Here is a 16818-nt window from a genome sequence, read left to right on the forward strand (position 1 = left end):
GCGCCCATTCAATTGATCCCCGTCGCACCGAACAAGCGACAAGACGGAAGCTTCGTCCGCCATGTCCGTGTCGCTCAAGGCCATGGCCTCGCGCTGGCCCAGCTCCGCCCACGGCTTCGCCCGCTGCTGCCCCAAAGCCGCTCCCGCCTCGACGACGAAGACGGCGACGACCACGAAAACCGCTTCCTTCTCGACCGCCGCGCGGCCTGTCTGCCTCGCGCAGGCGTCGCTGAGGCCCCAGCAACATGCCGTCGTGGTGCGCTCCGCACAGGGCTTGCCCATTGCGTGCAGCGGCCGGATGGCCACGCCCGCCCGCCGCCCGTCCAGCATCGTCTCGTCCGCCGCCCGATCCTTCTCGTCCTCCTCCCCCGCGCAAGCAGCGGCCGCCTCTGCATCCTCCTCCTCCTCCGCCGCGTCTTCCTCCTCCGCGACACCGTCCAAGCTCGACTGGAACTCCTTCTTCAAGCTGCGCCTCAAGCGCCGCCGCATCCAGCTCGTCTTCTCCGTCGGCACGGGCCTGCTCGGCGGGGCGGCCGGCGCCATCCTCCTCTCCACGGGCATGGCCGAGCCGCTCGTCATGCAGATCCCCCTCGACCCCTTCGTCACGCTCGGCCTCATGACGCTCGCCTGCGCCGGCATGGGCTGGCTCGTCGGCCCCAGCATCGGCAACCAGGTGTTTTACCTGCTCAACCACCGCTACAAGGCCCAGATGATCCAGAAGGAGGTTGAGTTTTTCGCCCGCGTCAAGAAGAACCGGGTCGATCCCTCCAACTCGAGCGCCGGCAACCCAGGTACTATGCCCCCTTCGAGCATGGACGGCTTGTTGCTGACCTTTCACAGTGCCCGACTTCTACGGCGAGAAAATCCAGAGCGTGTCCGGATATAGGCAGTGGCTGAAGGACCAGCGGGCGTTTAACAAGAAGAAGACGGCCAACTTTGTGTAGAAAAACAATGGAAGGCCATGTACGGAATGGTTGGTAGTTGAATCGAAGGGTGGAAAGCGAAGCTCCCCATGGGCACGACGCCCACACTCTCATTGTAGCATATAGGATCCCCAGAATCATGTACAACGGCCAACTCCCCTTGTCGAGACGACTCGAATTTCATTCCTCATTTCCAAATTTTTCCATTTCTTTTGATGCTTACGACTTTCATGGCAACTGCTATATGAACGGCATCGTGCTGTCAAAGGCATCCTTCCACGCCCTGAGCCCTCCCGCAATGTCCCCGATGAACGTCTCGCCCTCCTTATCCTTTTCCAGACCGTGCTGATCCTTGAACTTGCGCGCCGCAATCTGCGAGTCGTTGCCCACGCGGCACACAAAGTATACGGGCACACCCTCGCGCGCCACGTCGTCAAGCTCCGGCATGGGCTCCCCACGGTTGAAGCGGCTGATGGGCACGTTGACGGCGCCGGGGATGCTGCCGAGGCTGAACTGCTCCGCGGGCCGAACGTCGACGAGGAGATGCTGCCGCTGTTGGGTGTGCTGGTCCTGGTGTTGATGCTGCTGCTGCTGTTGCGCGGCGCGTATCTGGCGGTATTCATCGACCGAGACGCGCTCGTGAGGCGCGAGCAGCGACACGGGCTGCGCCACGCCGCAGAACTGCACGTAGTCGGCTGACGTTTCGAGGAACTCAAGGCTCAACCCGGGCTTGTCCGAGCAGGCAAAGCAGTCGGCCCGCCTGCCTTTCATGCGTACAGACCGAAATGACGGCCCATCGCCGCCCATGGCACTGAAGATGAGCAGCCTATGCTCCGCAGGTTTGTCAGGCCGCTGCTTCGCCTCTGCCGCCTTGACTCCTCCCACAGCCGCAGCAGCAGCAGCGGAGTGCTTCTCCTCCTCGTCCTCCTGCTCGAGCCCTCCCGAGGAGATGATCCGAATCGCCTCCAGGGCCTGCAGCACGCCCATGACGCCCACCACGGGCCCCACGATGCCGCCCTCGCCGCAGCCCACGACGCTCTCGGGCGGGGGCGGGCGCGGGAACACGCAGCGGTAGCAGGGCCCGCGGCCGGGCGGGCTGTTGAGGGCGACGAGCTGGCCCGACGTCTGGAAGGCCGACGCGGAGACGAGCGGGCGGCGGAGCAGCACGCACGCGTCCGACACGAGGTACCGCGACGTCGGGTGGTCGGTGCAGTCGAGCACGAGGTCGTACTGCGAGACGATGGACCGGGCATTGCGCGGCGTGAGGGCCTCCTCGTGGCTGCGGTATGTGATGGTTGGGTTGAGCCTGTTGCGCGTCGCGCGCGCTGTGTTAGCTGAGAGTGTCCCTTCATCTGTGCCTTGTCATAGGAATAGGGAGGGAGGAGCAGGAGAGAGACGGAGAGGCTCACTCGCGCAGGTAGGTAATGGCGCTCAGCACCTTGCTCATGCCAACACGCGACGTAGCATGCGCGACTTGACGATGCAGGTTCGACACCTCAACCACATCCGCATCAACAAGGCCCAGCGTGCCGACGCCCGCCCCCGCAAGGTACGCCGCGGCGGGACACCCCAAGCCGCCCGTGCCCACGATGAGTACCCTGCTTTTCTTGAGTCTAAGCTGTGCTGTTTTGTTCATTCTCACATGTCAGCGTCATCTCATCTCCGTGATGGGCAGTCCCCGTAACAACAACGTTGTCGAGATAGAGTCCATGAGAATGTAACTGAGAGGAGCGCACCTTGCAAGCCAAAGCCCGGCACAATCATCTGCCTTCCATACCGCTCATACTCGTGCTCCTCAAGCGGCCATCGCCAGGCCGTCTCGCCGCCGTCGTCGTCGTCTCGCTCGTGCTGCTGCTTCTGGGCCCTCTCCTCGGATTCCGCCACGGCGAGCCGCGACTTGAGCTCCGCGAGCTCCGTCTCGCGCTTGGCAATCTCCCTGCGCAGGTGGTCGATCTTGTGCATGTTGCCGCACATGTCCGTCTCGGCGGCTTCGCAAGGCGGTGGTGGTTCAGCCATGCCGGAGGGAGACACAGATAACCTGCAAGATATGAAAGATGAGAAGTAAAATAAACAGAAAGTGAGAGAGAGGGAGAGAGGAGGAGGAAGAGGAAGATGAAAAGTGTGTTAGAGTGTAGTGCTGCTGCTGCTCGAATGGATGTGACCTGAGGTTTGTCCCTTTGCCCCTCCACAACCAGCTGGTCGGTAGGCGCCGTGCCCCACCAGGCACCTACCTGCACTGACATCCCGTGGATCGATGGAGCCGCTCACCGAGGTGAGCCCCTCCCTCACCGTGAAACTTTCGACGACAGCCATCAAGCCAAGCCATTTTCGCAACCGACCGCAAAAGGTACACCAACAACCGCATCACCAGGCCCACGACCAGCAGCTTCCCTACCTACAAGTCCCTTCAATCGCCAGCAATTGAGTTCATTGTACTGTGCCATTAGCGACTCTGAGCACACATTGCGCCGCATCGCGTCGCGCAGCCTCCCGCCATCATGGTGCGTCTCCGCCTCCCCCGTCCCATCCCATCACGACCACCACGGAAACTGACCAGTCTTCCCACCACCAGGCCCCCCGACCGCCCAGCTCCTCCGCCCCCAAGCCCTCCGCCCGCGCCCTCCGCCAGGCCCGCGTCGACGGCACCATCCACCCCCTCCTCCCCACCAAGCTCTTCCGCCCCGACGCCGCCGTCTCCGACTCCTTCCTCTCCACCAAGCGCGACCGCCGTACCATCCGCCGCTCCGTGTTCGTCTCCCGCGTCGCCGACTCCTCCTCCTCTGCCCGCGCCTCCTCTGGCGGCACCACAACCTCCTCAGGCCGCATCTCGCGCCGCAAGAGCCAAAAGAGCCGCGAGGCCAAGAACCGCCTCGGCAACCTCTCCGCCCTGGCCAGCGCCCTCGACGACCTCGAAGGCGAGGGCTACGGCGGCGGCGCGTCAGGTGACGATGCGGACGGCGGTAGGGACGCGGGCGAGGCCGCCAAGGCGGGGCGCATTCGTCACCGCAGCATGAAGATGACAAAGGGCGCGCTCAAGCGCAAGGAGAGGATCGTGCGCGGCGAGATGCAGCGCTTTGGCGTCAGCATGGCCAAGCTTGCAGAGACGGGCGCCGGCGCTGCCGCTTCGACGTCGGCGGCTACTCCGTCAGCTGGCCTGTCTGGCGTCAAGGAGGCCGGCAAATCGAGGGCCAAGGCTGGCGACGTCGCCATGACAGAGGGCGCGAAGGAACAGCCGCAACAACCCACAGAGACGGGCAACAGGTGGGCGGCCTTGCGAGGCTACATCTCCTCCACCATGGAGCAGAACCCCGCGTTCAAGAAGTAGGCATGCTAGATGTTGATTTGATACCCGAGGAAGAGGATGGACACTACGTGGATTTACTGGGCCATGGCACGACGAGGCTGTTCCCATGGCCTCACTGGCTTGCATCTACATACTAGGAGTCGGCGGCGTTTGGTACGGAAAAGAGATCTGCTCTGTAATTCACATTCACATAGCTACTGGTGCATCGTGATCAATCGATCGCATTATCGTTCTTCACGAAGCTGTGCTGAATCTTGGCTCATCATGCGTATCATCATCGTCCCAACGCCGTGCTCTCGCGCGCGCCGCAACACTAATGCATCAGGCCGTTCAAGGCACCGTGACCTCTCCCAGCCTATCTCCAACCCACCCCGACTCTCACCGATGCCGCCAACGCCTCTCCACTGATTTCGCTTCATGCCCACATGTAGTACGACGAACGCCTCGCACCAGCAAGCGCACAAAAGCAAAACGACAAACGCAAAACGTGACAAAAGCCGGTAAAGCACCGTGCAAGGGAGTAGGAAAGAACTTGAATCCACCACGTATCGGGCTCGTGCCCAGTTCTCGTTCGTAGGGTAAGCCGTCGTAGCGGAACTCATCGCATGTCATCGGCCATGTTGGCCTCAGCCGAGTACTAGACGAAAGCTCAGAGCTGGCGGCCTAGTAAGTCGAACGCCTCGCGCGCTTCTGGACCTGACCGTCCAGGTCATCCGAGTCCGCGGAGCGCTTAGCGGAAGGCTTGCCGGGCGAAGAAGCCGGGCCTTGGTCGCAAAGCGGCTGCTGAGTCGCAGAGCCTGAAGCCTTGGCGGTTGTAGCAGTCTTGGCCGTCACCTTGCCGTTGGCCCTGGTGGCGCCCTTTCGCTGGGCGGTAGCCTTTGCGGGAGCCTTTCCGTGGGCCTGATCGGCTGCGGTCTCGTTGGCTGCTTCCTGTTCTGCCTCAGCCGTCTGAGCAGAAGCTGCGGCCTTTTTGGTGATAGTCTTCTTTGCAACCGTCTGCTTGGTGGCCGCCGGCCTTGCCTCGGTTGTCTTGGTAGCAGCTGTGGGTTTCTTGGTGGTCGCTTTCTTAGCGACAGTCTTCTTGGGAGCAGCCTGCTTGGCCGTGGTCGGCTTGGTCTCAGCATCCTGAGCAGTAGTCGTGGACTTCTTAGCCACCGTTTTCTTAGGAGCAGCCTTCTCGACTGGAGCCTTCTTGGCGGTTCTGGCCCTGGTGGCTCGTGGCGACACCCCTGGCGTGGACAGCCTAGACGACTGTCTGGTCGATGATCGAGTCGTGACGCATCTACCCGCGAGCCAAGCCATGAGACGCGCCTCGCGCGCCTCCTCTCGAACCCTGTGCCAGGTGGCGCGGTCAATGCGGCCGATGCTCCAGTAGCCCTCAGTACCGTTGTCACTATGGAGCCTCACCATGCCCATTCGATTGCGCCTCGACTGGTTCAAGAGGTCGAACTTGATCCACTTGCGCTTGGTCGGGGAGATGCGCTTCTTCAGTTGGGCCTGCTCGAGCTTGGACTTGCGCTTCTGCATCTTCTCCTCCCGGCGCTCGTTCTTAATGTTCTTCAACAACTGGTCGAAATTGGTGACTGGACCATACTCGATCGCTTTCTATTCGATCCGAGGTGGCGTCTTGTTGTTGGTAAAGGGGCTCGCGCTGCGGCTGGACGTGGTTAGAATCAGAAGCCTGCCAGAATGCCGGAGACCAGGCCGGGGAAGCTTACGATCGCCGGCGCTCGCCTTCCTTGCGAAGGTTTTCAATGATTCGCAGCATCTCCTTGCGACCGCCGCTGCTATCGACCATCTTGCCGGACATGCTCATGGAAACCTTTTCGCGGGCGTTGGCGCTGAGAAGGCGCTTAACCAGCAGGTGGCGCATGAGGAGGCAGACGAAGACGCCGCAGTCGCTGCCGTTCTCCTGCTGGGGGGTGTCGTCGAGGTTGATGAAGCGGAAGCGACGGTTCATGATCTCGCCAAACTTGCGAGTGGCGAGATGAGCCTCCTGCACGTTCACACCACCCATCGAGTCGTAGTGGAAGGCGAGGCCGTCGAGGACGGAGATGAGCAGAAGCGACCAGTGGCTGCCGCCCTCTGGAAGGCTAGGGTTGGTGTTGTCATTGATGGGCATGAAGACGTGCGTGACCTTGTTGAAGTCGGGCAGCGCCGCCTTGACCGACTTGGTATCGTGCTCCTTCATAAGGAGAAAGGACATGCTAGGCCGGAGCAGGACAATGTGTGCCTGGGGGTAGCGAGAAAGGGTCTCGCGCTCGAGGTACTCCTCCCAAAAGGCGATGTTGTTGTCGGTGAGCCAGTCGTTTTTGAGCATCTTAACATCTTCAACGGTCAGGCACACGTCGTAGTAACTAAGGTACTGCTTCTCCGGGGACAGCTGTCGGAGAATGGCAAATGTTAGCCGATCCATGGCAGAACGCATTGATTTGGGACGAGACGGGGCAGCCACAGGCGCCAGGGGGATGAATATATGCGCAAGCGCGCGGGTTTTGCGAGCGCGTGCGAGGCAGGCCTGGCCAAAAGCTCGGGCCGGGAATGGGGTCCGGCGCGGCATAGAAGAAATAAAACGGGTGCAAGGCGGGTCAACCTACTGATTCGCCAAAATGGCGCGCCATGCGCTGTCTGAAGGGCATTTTCCCGGTGCTTTCGCTAGCTGCGTCGGCGTCGGAAGTGGTGGCGGTGGTAGTTGTCGTGGTGGCCGAATCGAGGCCGCCGGCGGAGTGGTGGTGATCGAGAGCACCAGCCGCTTCGTAGTCGTGAGCTTGGGCTCTGGTGGGGTTTTCGGTGGCCGAGGACGGCGCCGGGCCAGCAGCAGGAAAGATGAGCGAGTCGTCCGAGCCCGAGCTGGAGGGCGAGCCTGAGCCTGAGCCTGAGCCTGAGCTTTCGGGACGGCGCCTTTTACGGATGAAGGACAGACCGTGAAAGCGGTGGCTGCCGTCGTCGTCGGTACTGCGAGGCAGAGCGTGAGAAAAAGCGACGGGCAAAACTGAGAGGTGCCGGGGGGGCAGGGACCCTTCTCTGGGCCAGGCGGTGCAGAAAAGCGGGGTGGGAATCTGGAACTGGGTCTTGAGGCGTGCGTAAACTCTGTGCGTGCTTTGGCAGCGTTGGCTTTTGCTTGGCCTTTTTGCTTGGGAGGTCCCCGTTCCACTTGGGGGCGCGCGCGTGGACGACGCCGGATGTGGGGAGGGGCTTGTTGGCTTGACAGAAGCGAGGCGCGAGGAGGAAGAGGGGCCCGCGCCGAGCAGCCGCAGCCGAGTGCTGACGATGATGATGCTTCTGACGATGCCGCGTCGCTGGGAGCTTTGCTAGCCGCGATCGCTGCTGCCGGAAGTAACGCTACCGTCGTAGGTAGGGTAGGGAAGTGATGTTCGCAAAAAGAACGTTGTGTACGAGCAGATGAAAAGGCAAAGATGCCGTTGCGAGCGTGAGGATGCAAAGAGGTTGCGTGGGGGAGCGAGGATGCGGATGGATGAAGGATGCCTGTGTGCGGGGGATGAAAGGTGCAAGAAAACGTGTGCGGGCTGAGATGAAGAGTCGGGCGGGAAGGGCGGAGGCAGCTGGTGTTGAAGGGCGGCGGGCGGGCAGGCGGGCGGGCACAATGACGGTTGACACGATGGGCGACTGTGAGGGCGCGCGCCACAATAGACAATAGCGAGCGGCTCACTGAGAATGGCCTGGCCCAACGAATTCATCCCCGCCGTTTGGAGAGTTCCAGTGACAGCCTGCTGAGGCGCCTCAAGCTGCCCCGTTGAAGCTGCTCAGGCGAGGTAAAAGATCCCTTCCCTCGCCTGAAGCGGCCATCGCTGGCTCGAGCTGGATGCCACTGGGCACTCGCACTGCACACTCTCGTCACAAGCCAGCGCCAGCATTCCAGCCCAGCAGGCAGGGCCTCCAGCGGCTCCCCGTTTGAGGCGGGCAGGGATTGGGCCCCGCCCCGCAGCACCTTGGCCACCGGCCTGTCGTGGGTGGCGTCCCCCGATGACGCTGCCCGCGCTGCTCAGCCCCCCGCGCGGTGCCTGCTGACAATGACAATCGGGGCCCTTGCCCCCAGGCTCCAGGGCAGGCCCCAGGGCATCCCAGGACCCTGCGGCAGCACCCGAGAGCCTCGCTCCACGGCTGGGGCATGAAACCACGTCACCACTTGGTCAAGGAGACGGGGTTAAGGGCACACTCGACTGCCAAAATTCAAGAGAATGAGGTAAAGGCACCATAGGACTTAATTCTTGATACACATAGACAAGAGGGAAGAGGGCCATGCGGTGTATGCAACCCCTCGTAGCACGTACCTCGGCACCCCTAGGAAACGGCCCATGGTGGTGAAGTTCTGCGGAGAGGGTGGTGAGGTGGTCGTTGGCACGGAATCGTCGGCAATGATGCTGCTGCTGCTGCACAGGTCACCTGCGGTCCGTCAGGCGCGCGGATGTCCGGAACGGAATGTATGGAATGTAGCGTCGACGTATAGTTGTTTGGGTACGTGCCGTCCGTCTGTCGTCTGTCGTTGCGCACAGTTCACGATGCGGTTCACGGGCTGCCTGTACGTTCGATCGGTCGTTCGTTCGATTCAGGTCATCCATCAACGTCACTTCCAACCGCAGCCGCAGCGCGCCCGCCGTGATATTTATTCCCAGATTGAACTGGCTGGCTTGCTACGTGCTACCCTCAAACAAGAAAAATCAAGATTCCATCGCCCGCCCCGATCACAATGACAGCATGGGTGCTGGCCCTGCATGCGCGCACGCAAATGGGCAAGATTGGCTGGCTGGCTGCCTGCTACTGCTCTGGAGGGGTGGCGCGAGCATCACGATCTGCCTCAAGTCTGGGTGGCAGTCTGGGATGGCTGCTGCTCGCTCGCTCGCCCAATGGCCGCAAGCACCGCGAAACCAGTGACTGATGAACCAGCAGTCTGTACTCGTTCGGCCCATGGCTGGGGCGAGTTCCAGCGACGACGGCCAGCCCACTACATACCTAGTCAGCCAGTCATTCGGCAGCGCCCCGTTCCGATCGGGTCTCGCTCTTGGTGGTTTGATCAACCGCCGCCTTGTACGTTTTACGGCTTCCAAGGGCCCAGCCACAGACGGGAGGGACGTCACCGACCGCAGTAACCGTTATGGACGGGAGCCACCTCTCCTCGATGCCAGCAGCAACGTCCAGTCCCTAACGTCACAATTACAGACTCGCTCGCATTAGGTACTATTCATTCCTAGGTACAGTACTGTACATCCTTTTCGTACGTCATGTAATAAGGGTAACCGTCAAGTCGCTGCCTCGCACGCCCGTCCGCTGCCCGAAGCAGCAGCACCTCCGATCGCCGACCTCGCTGGGCGACTGGACCGACCCCCACTCCGCCGCCGGCCCCCCATCCCCCCCAAAACGTTCGGCTCTCGCCTGACCGAACCTCCCCCTTCGTCCATTAGCATTAAGGGTAGGTGAGTACATCATACGACTGTTGGTACACGCTTCGCTCTTGCGCCTCGATCCCGTCACTTTGCCTTCTCCGCCGCGGTCCTCTGGCGCGCCATGTCGGCCGGCCTGCGCACGACGCCCTCGTGTTCGCCCCGTCCGTTGGCGCTGCCGTTGGCGTTGCCGCCGTTCTTGCCGCCGTTGCCTTTGCCGTCGTGCCGTTCGCCCTCGCCCTCGCCGGTGCCGCCGTCTTCGTCGTCGCTGCGGTCGTCCTCCACCGCCCTGCCCTTGAGCGCCCGCACCGCCACCCGCACGATGAGCACGAACCACATCATCAGCAGCACCTGCAGGAACAGCAGGCAGTAGAGGAAGGCGAACCGCACGCCGTCGTACCAGCAGACGATGCCCTCGGCCCGGTAGAAGGGCTCCACCAGGTGGGACCAGTCGTCCGGTACGGCCAGCGGACCACGCAGCCCGTCCATGCCGCCCGCGTAGCAAGCCGGCGGTATGCCGCGCGGCATGTCTGCGTAGATGCTCCAGCAGATGCGCATGAAGATGACGTGCCGCGCCACGAACCACCAGAGCATGAAGACGACAAACGTCACGTCGCACGCCGTGCGGCGCTCCAGGTACTTGAGGCACTTGGCGAGCTGCCCGCGCGCCGCCGTTTCCCATCACGTCAGCGGGCTCTCTTGGACTCGACTTGTTAGGGGGCAAAAGGTAAACGACTCACCGGCAGGAACAGCTCGACCGTGTCCATGAGCACCATGATGAGGTTGCCCACCTTGGTCTGATGGTACGCGTACGACCCGCCCACGAGCATGACGGTGACGACGTGATGCCATACCATCTGCCAGTGGTCCGATCGCCGCTTCTCGATGTTGACGACGACAATCTGCTGGATCCAAAACGCCAGCTGCGCGAGGAAGTAGGCCTTCATCGGCCCGCCCAGCTCGCGGTCCGGCCAGTCGGTCCAGAGCGCCGTCATGCTCATGTAGTAGGGCGACGCGCGGTAGAGCCACTGCGGCGGTGGCCGGTCAGCGAGGATACGGTGACATGGCCGTCAATTGGGCAAAGGAGAGCGAGACGTACAAACCCAACCGGCCCAGAGACGCCGCAGAAGATGACGAGCCAGGCCTGCTCCGCGAAGCGGGTGACCACCTTGCTCTTGGAGATGCCCCATCGCCTGCCCAGCGGCTCGAGCAGGTAGTCAATGGCGCCGGCGCGGAGCCCCGTCAGGAGGACGACGCAGAAGGCGACGAAGCACAGGTCCCCGGTGGACGTGGCATACTTGGCGGTGCTCGGGTTGTGTCCAGACAGCGAGAAGAACTGGGACGTGTACGGCCTGGATCTGGGCAGGCAGACGTGAGATAAGCACAGCAGCGACAACAAGTTGAAGGCGATGCCTGCGTGCCGACAGTCAGCGGTGTGTTGGGGACTCGGCCAAAGGTCCTTCTTACGGGTCTGGTTCTCCAGAAACCAGGTCGCGAGGCCCTCGGGCTTCATGGCGGCGCCGCTGCTGAATCTGCGCGCACGGCCCTTTGCGACCAGGACGCGGGCCGCCTCGGCCAGGGGCTGCGAGACGATGCCCGTGAACTCGTCCATGGTGGTGCGCTGTCTGGCCGTCTGTCGCTCTGCGAGTCGAGGCCCGTGTCCGAGTCGAATGTCCGACGGATTGAAGGGGGAGGGAATGGAGAGTCCCGGGTTAAAAAGGGAAAGCAGAGAGTCGAGCCCGGGCAGCTCACTCGCAAAAGGATATTTGTCGACGGCGCCGAGTTCCAGGTTGTGTGCGCAGGATTGTTGCGTGCGTGCTGTGCGCGAGGCTTGCAGCAGCGCTGCTGCAGTGCTGCGGTGCGCTGATGCTGCGGCCGCTACTAACCTGGGCTGCCCAAGCGGCTCGTCCGTCCGGGTACTGTATGTACCTTCTGTAGCAGCGCCAACAAAAAGCAATGCAATGCAGCTCGGGCGCGCGCGAGACGACGGGACACGATTCGATGCAGCGCAGAATAAAAAGAGGGCACGCACGCCTGACGCAAGAAACGCGGTGAGTCCCCCAGCCCAGGTCGCATGAATCGAAATTGAGAGATGGGGCAACACGGAGGAGCGTCGCCTAATGGGGACGGACGGGTGTTTGTCGGCTCGCCGGCAGTGAATCCAGGGGTTGATGTGCAGTTCGTTTGCCCCGGCACCGTGTGTGTGTGTGTGGGTGTGGTGCCGTGCGGTGTCGCTGCCGCTGTCGGTGTGTGTCCCTGGGTGGTGGTGGTGCGTTGTGGTGGTGATACTTTCGGGGGCTTGGACTGCCTGTCGGGGTGGAACCCCTCCGGGAGGGCTACCGTACGACGATTGCCAGTACTAGGTACGGTACGAGTACGAGGGCCCCGTGGCCATGTATCCGTATCCGTACCTCAACCGGCTAGGTAGCCTTGCGCAGACGGGACGAAGCGGGAGACGTAGGTTGGCTTCTGCAGCGAAACGAGGACAGGCGGTGATGGCGGGTAAAGGTGTCTTGTCTTGTCTTGTCTCGCAACGCCGTGCGTTTTCTTTAGGGCTGTTGCGCGCGGGCGGAATTGAGGAGGAGTAGCATCTCGCAGGGTTTCCAAGAGGGACTGGATGAGTTGCAGATGAGGGGAGGCCAAGGTACGGCGATGCGCTCTTTAAGTAAAGTAGATGCCAGATGCATCTGCGATACTGCAGAGCATCCAGCGGCGGCCGGGATAAATCACAGAATGCCACGGCGCAACGGCAGGCGCCCCAGGGCCGAGTCGCACAGGACCTGCAGCTTGCTTGCTCCATGTCGAGCATCGACTCCCTCCCTGCCTGAAGAGTCCCCTCTGGAGGGGGAATCGATGCGAGGCGGCAGCTTCCTCACCCCCAGTTTCTTTGTTGTCGCCAGACGCGCCCAGGCTAGCAATTTGCAGTTGATGGGGCCGTGGTGCGGCTCGTTCTCCAGTCACTGCCCGGAGCCATTAACACGGATTGCCACTGCATGAGCGTCTACCATCATCCCGCCCCGTTCTTCGGCACTACACCTACGCATCTACTATCATGCTTTACCGCCATAGCTGGCTGAACAGAGATGTGCTTTCTTATTGAGAAAAATTTCCCGCCCAGTCCAAACCGGCAGCACCAAACCTTTCGTCAAGTGGACGAGCTACACCTTGCCCTGAGCTGTGAGCGACTGCCGATGGGCCAACTCACTGACAACCGATCACCAACTTGGTGTCGCGGCCGCAAAGTCACGCCCCAGAGCTACACGAAACCAATTCTCCCCGCGTCGCAGCAAACCAGCCTGTTCAAACAGTTTGCAGTCCATTGCAGCGACACGGCAAGCAGACACTGCCATTGTGTTTGCTGTGGGTTCCTTTTGCAGCGGCCAGCACGTACCCGACCCTTGAGTTCTGCCATCCCGCCCTGCATCTGCGACTGCGCACTCCCCTACTCTCAACATTTCTCACAATGCGCTCAGTAGAGGAGTTGAGGACGCCCCCATGCACTTACAAGGCGAATTTGACGGCGGCAGCTCTGTGTGGCATCCAGGTCGGCCAGCTAAGATCGACTCTCGCCGCGAACCTCGCACGTACCTTAAGGAAGGCCTCGGACCGTACGGAGACTAAAGACGGCCTGTAGTGGGCAGCAGATGCAGACGCGGATCCCGCGCCGCCCACGTAAGCAACAGTGCCGCCGCGACGGGTGGGAGCCCGCGGCGGACGAATTTGCAGCGCGTGAGGCTAGCTAGATAGATCACCAACTCAACATCATCGTGACGGCCTCAACCGAGCCCGGCCAATTGCGGCATGGAGCCGGCCAATTGCGCCCCGAAGCCGGCCCATGAGCCTGGGTAGTTCCCAGCCGACTGTTCTGCCTCCTGAAGGGCAATTCGACTCCCGCGAGGAACTGCGCGCATCAATCAACGCGTGGGCCGCGCCTCGAGGCTATGCCTTCACAACAGTTACAACATAGACACCGGGGAAACGCACAGTCACATATGCCTGTGACCGTGCAGGCAGGCCCGGGGCACATACAAGCAAAGGCAGCAAGGTTGTTCCCCGGCGGCGCCGGCAGAGGAGCTCACGAGCGGTGGGATGCCAGTTCTCCATCAACGCGAAAGAAAGCCTCGACAAGACGCGCTGGTATATCGAGCATCGCCCGGGCAGTCAATATGCAGTGCATAACCACGAGCCGAGTCATCATATAGCAGCACATCCAACCCATTGTGCCCTATCCTCAACGGACGAGACTACAATTGGGAAGCTGGCCAACGCAGGGGTGGCGCCAATGGATATCCGCACCTGTCTACGCCAGAACTCTACAGACACACTATCTTGGGAGAAGGCAGCACATCCCCTCACAGGGAATCAATTACAGCGGCAGGCATGAACGCAAGGTCGCACAATGCAATACAAGTACATGTTAGCATGTTTTGCCTAAGATGATGCTTCCAGGCACTTGTGCCGCCATCGCTTGACATCAGGTTTACATCAACTCGCCTGCCATCCACGTTACGTCATGACGCAGGCGTGCCATTCCAACCGCCTTTCTCCCCCTCCGATGCCACCATCACCATTAGAAACGTCCTAAACACGTCCCTCACAACACCTCCTTTGCAGTGACGACATCCTGGACCTGCGATCCAATCTTCCGCCGCGTCGCCCGCCCCTCATGAGCAGCTCAAGCTGGGAGCTCCAGCCCCCATACCAAACCGGCGACTCTTCACGCTCCGCAGCCAAACTCCGCGGTGCCTGCCACTGCGGCCGCGTCGTCTACCGCCTCACCCGCGACTCACCCCTCGACTCAAAGTACTGCCATTGCCACGACTGCCAGGTCCTCCACGGCGCGCCCTTCCAGTGGGCCGCCATCTTCCACAAGGCCGACGTCGCCTTTGACAAGGGCGCCGCCGGCCTGCGCTTCTACAACTCACCCTCCAAATGCGCACAGCACGTCCTGCCCTGCAAGGTCGCATGCGACCACTGCGGGAGCCTCATCATGGATGAGGGGCGCAACATGGTGTTGCTCTTCCCCACCCTGCTGCGCTTCGAGACGGAGGAGCAGCGTCGCAAGTTCGACGTCCAGTGAGTCGGCGCCGCTGTGCAAGGAAAGTCATCAGGTCAGAAGAATGGCAGCTGACTCGATAGCAGGTGCCACATCTTCTACCCGCAGCGTGTCGTTGACATTCCTGATGGAAAGCCTAAGTGGGCAGGTCTAGATCACAAGTCTGGGCTGTTAAAAGACGACTAGAAGATTCCCAGACGGCGCCTCCCCGTATCGATCATATGCACCAACCAACGGACTCGGTGGCACGATGAGGTAAACTTGGCTATCGGGTAGATCTATTTCATCCATGTAAGCTCATATAACTTGATAAGTAGTTAACCGTCGGTATAAGATAGGTTGTAAACAGTCCTGCATCACCGCGAAACCCACTCAAGGCGCCACAGCTGCGTCAGAATCATCTTGGCCCAAGTTCCCCAGCTTTGACGTCGCATGATCAATTTGCTTCTTCCTCTTGGCAACCGTTTCCTCTAGGTCTCGCATTGTCCTTTCTCGCGCCTGTCTCTTGCCCTTGATCAAGGTCTTGGCGTCTCCAATCAAGCTGCGAAACAGGCCAAAGTCCTCTTCGGCGCGCGAGAATGCAGCGTCGCGTTCTCGTGATTGCTGGCTCTCAATTCTGTCAACGCAATTCAGGATCTTTTCTTGATATGTCTTTGCAACATCAAAACCCTCGACTTCCTTTGAGCTTATGGTATCCATCATCATCTATATTGACAGTCAGCGAGACTATTGAGAGGTGTGAAAAGGCAGAACTTACATCGACGACCGAATGCAGCTCCTGAGCGACCTGATCCTTCGCCGTGACAGGAGCCGGCTTTGGCGCCGGCTCTATACTCCCATCCATCGCCTCGCTCTCGTCTGTTCCTGTGTCGCTGCCCTCTTGTTCGCTGGGCGTTTTCAGGTCCCGCAAGCTGGCAAGAATCTGCGCCTGCACCTCTTCCGAGATGCGTGTCCGAGACGTGTCATCTGGGGCGGTTTGTAGTTGCGGTGCTACCCCCCGTTGCACAACGGGTTCAGCGAGCTCCTCGGTGTCAATATTTGGCTTTTCATCGTCAAAATCCTGGCCTAAATCGACTTTGCGCAGGCGTGCACTGCGACGAGCAAAGGAGAGCCTGGGCACAGAAAGATCGAACCGATCTGATCGTTGTAGAGTCCGACGATGCTGGAGAACCTCATCGGCCAGTGAGGTCTGGGTGCCGTGTATGCTTGATATCGACCCCTGTGACGGTTCAAGCGGAGCTGGGATAGGACTTCCATGTACGCTCACACTGAAAGTGCGCGTTGGGGCTTTGCATTCATGCTTTCTGTGGTGGACCTGCGAGTTCGCCTTGCCCCGAGTGAGATGACCTGAGTCCGTTCTGCTGGTTTGCGCCTCTTGCTGGGATTCCTGCTTTGTGCTGCTAAAGTTGGTGTTGCCACCTCGAGCGTTCAATGCCGGGGGTTTGGCGGGTTGCGAGCTGCCAGTCAGATTCGGCTGTGGTTGATCGACTTTCACTGTCCCGCCGCTCTGCTGCACACGGGGTCGCTTGGTCGAATTCGATGGCGCCCGGGATTCCTTCACGACCGCAACCGTTGCACTGGCAATCGACTTGGCCAACGGTTTCTTAGCGACCGGTTCTTCTCGGAAGTCATCCGCTGGATGTGCACGAGGGCTGTGAGGCGGCGAGGATGGAGCATAAGACTCGTCGGAGTCAGGTTCACTTGATAGAACCACAGGATCGTTTGCGATAGCTGGCGGGTGGGGTTCAGCTTTCCTTAATATGCCATGGCCACTTGACTGGGATGCTATAGGCATCTCCTGATTTGTAGGCGCTGAACTCGCACCCGTTGAGACTTCCACCGTGGAAGCCGCTTGTACCTTCTTGCGAGTAGCCCTGGCGCGCTTTTTGGGCTGCGAACTACTCGTAGGCGGCTCTTGTCGCTTCCTGGCCTGTGTGGCTGGAGAGCTTGACAGTTGCACGGACTCGCGTAGCGCGTTGACAATGGGCATGCGAGCCTTGGATTTCATTGCCGCAGAATGAGGAGGCCCCTTGAAGTCGTGGCTCGCTGCGTCGAATTCTAGCGGTGGCTTGGCCCGCTGCTTGCGCTTGTTGCTGTATCTCTTCGAGGCTGCGCCTTGTACCGAGCCTGATGAAG

The 16818-nt window shown here is 60.9% G+C and overlaps 8 protein-coding genes across 8 annotated transcripts; 3 read left to right on the plus strand and 5 right to left on the minus strand.

Moving 5' to 3' along the window:
* Positions 1–61: 61 nt before the first annotated feature.
* On the plus strand, positions 62–944 carry PLICBS_000283 (TIM23 complex component; the record flags this gene model as incomplete). The annotated part of the gene is made up of 2 exons (XM_018318731.2): positions 62–791; positions 841–944. 2 exons carry the CDS (start codon positions 62–64, stop codon positions 942–944), a joined length of 834 nt encoding a protein of 277 aa, XP_018184256.2.
* A 219-nt stretch (positions 945–1163) lies between these two features.
* On the minus strand, positions 1164–2939 carry PLICBS_000284 (urmylation protein; the record flags this gene model as incomplete). The annotated part of the gene is made up of 3 exons (XM_018318730.2): positions 1164–2229; positions 2333–2546; positions 2660–2939. 3 exons carry the CDS (start codon positions 2937–2939, stop codon positions 1164–1166), a joined length of 1560 nt encoding a protein of 519 aa, XP_018184255.2.
* A 482-nt stretch (positions 2940–3421) lies between these two features.
* Positions 3422–4248, plus strand: PLICBS_000285 (uncharacterized protein; the record flags this gene model as incomplete). The annotated part of the gene is made up of 2 exons (XM_018318729.2): positions 3422–3424; positions 3496–4248. 2 exons carry the CDS (start codon positions 3422–3424, stop codon positions 4246–4248), a joined length of 756 nt encoding a protein of 251 aa, XP_018184254.2.
* Positions 4249–4890: 642 nt separating this feature from the next.
* PLICBS_000286 (uncharacterized protein) lies at positions 4891–5754 on the minus strand (the record flags this gene model as incomplete). Its single annotated transcript, XM_018318728.1, has 1 exon — positions 4891–5754. One exon carries the CDS (start codon positions 5752–5754, stop codon positions 4891–4893), a length of 864 nt encoding a protein of 287 aa, XP_018184253.1.
* Positions 5755–5832: 78 nt separating this feature from the next.
* PLICBS_000287 (uncharacterized protein) lies at positions 5833–6643 on the minus strand (the record flags this gene model as incomplete). The annotated part of the gene is made up of 2 exons (XM_065599572.1): positions 5833–5884; positions 5946–6643. The coding sequence occupies 2 exons, from the start codon at positions 6641–6643 to the stop codon at positions 5833–5835; spliced, it is 750 nt and encodes a 249-aa protein (XP_065455644.1).
* Positions 6644–9713: 3070 nt separating this feature from the next.
* PLICBS_000288 (sphingosine N-acyltransferase lag1) lies at positions 9714–11238 on the minus strand (the record flags this gene model as incomplete). The annotated part of the gene is made up of 4 exons (XM_018318727.2): positions 9714–10283; positions 10367–10654; positions 10726–11039; positions 11094–11238. The coding sequence occupies 4 exons, from the start codon at positions 11236–11238 to the stop codon at positions 9714–9716; spliced, it is 1317 nt and encodes a 438-aa protein (XP_018184252.2).
* A 3054-nt stretch (positions 11239–14292) lies between these two features.
* On the plus strand, positions 14293–14868 carry PLICBS_000289 (uncharacterized protein; the record flags this gene model as incomplete). Its single annotated transcript, XM_018318725.1, has 2 exons — positions 14293–14702; positions 14769–14868. The coding sequence occupies 2 exons, from the start codon at positions 14293–14295 to the stop codon at positions 14866–14868; spliced, it is 510 nt and encodes a 169-aa protein (XP_018184250.1).
* A 186-nt stretch (positions 14869–15054) lies between these two features.
* On the minus strand, positions 15055–15526 carry PLICBS_000290 (uncharacterized protein; the record flags this gene model as incomplete). The annotated part of the gene is made up of 2 exons (XM_065599573.1): positions 15055–15387; positions 15440–15526. The coding sequence occupies 2 exons, from the start codon at positions 15524–15526 to the stop codon at positions 15055–15057; spliced, it is 420 nt and encodes a 139-aa protein (XP_065455645.1).
* Between the last annotated feature and the right edge of the window lie 1292 nt (positions 15527–16818).

The sequence above is a fragment of the Purpureocillium lilacinum genome (assembly GCF_023168085.1).
Source record: "Purpureocillium lilacinum CBS 284.36 DNA, scaffold_1, whole genome shotgun sequence".
Classification (NCBI taxonomy): domain Eukaryota; kingdom Fungi; phylum Ascomycota; class Sordariomycetes; order Hypocreales; family Ophiocordycipitaceae; genus Purpureocillium; species Purpureocillium lilacinum.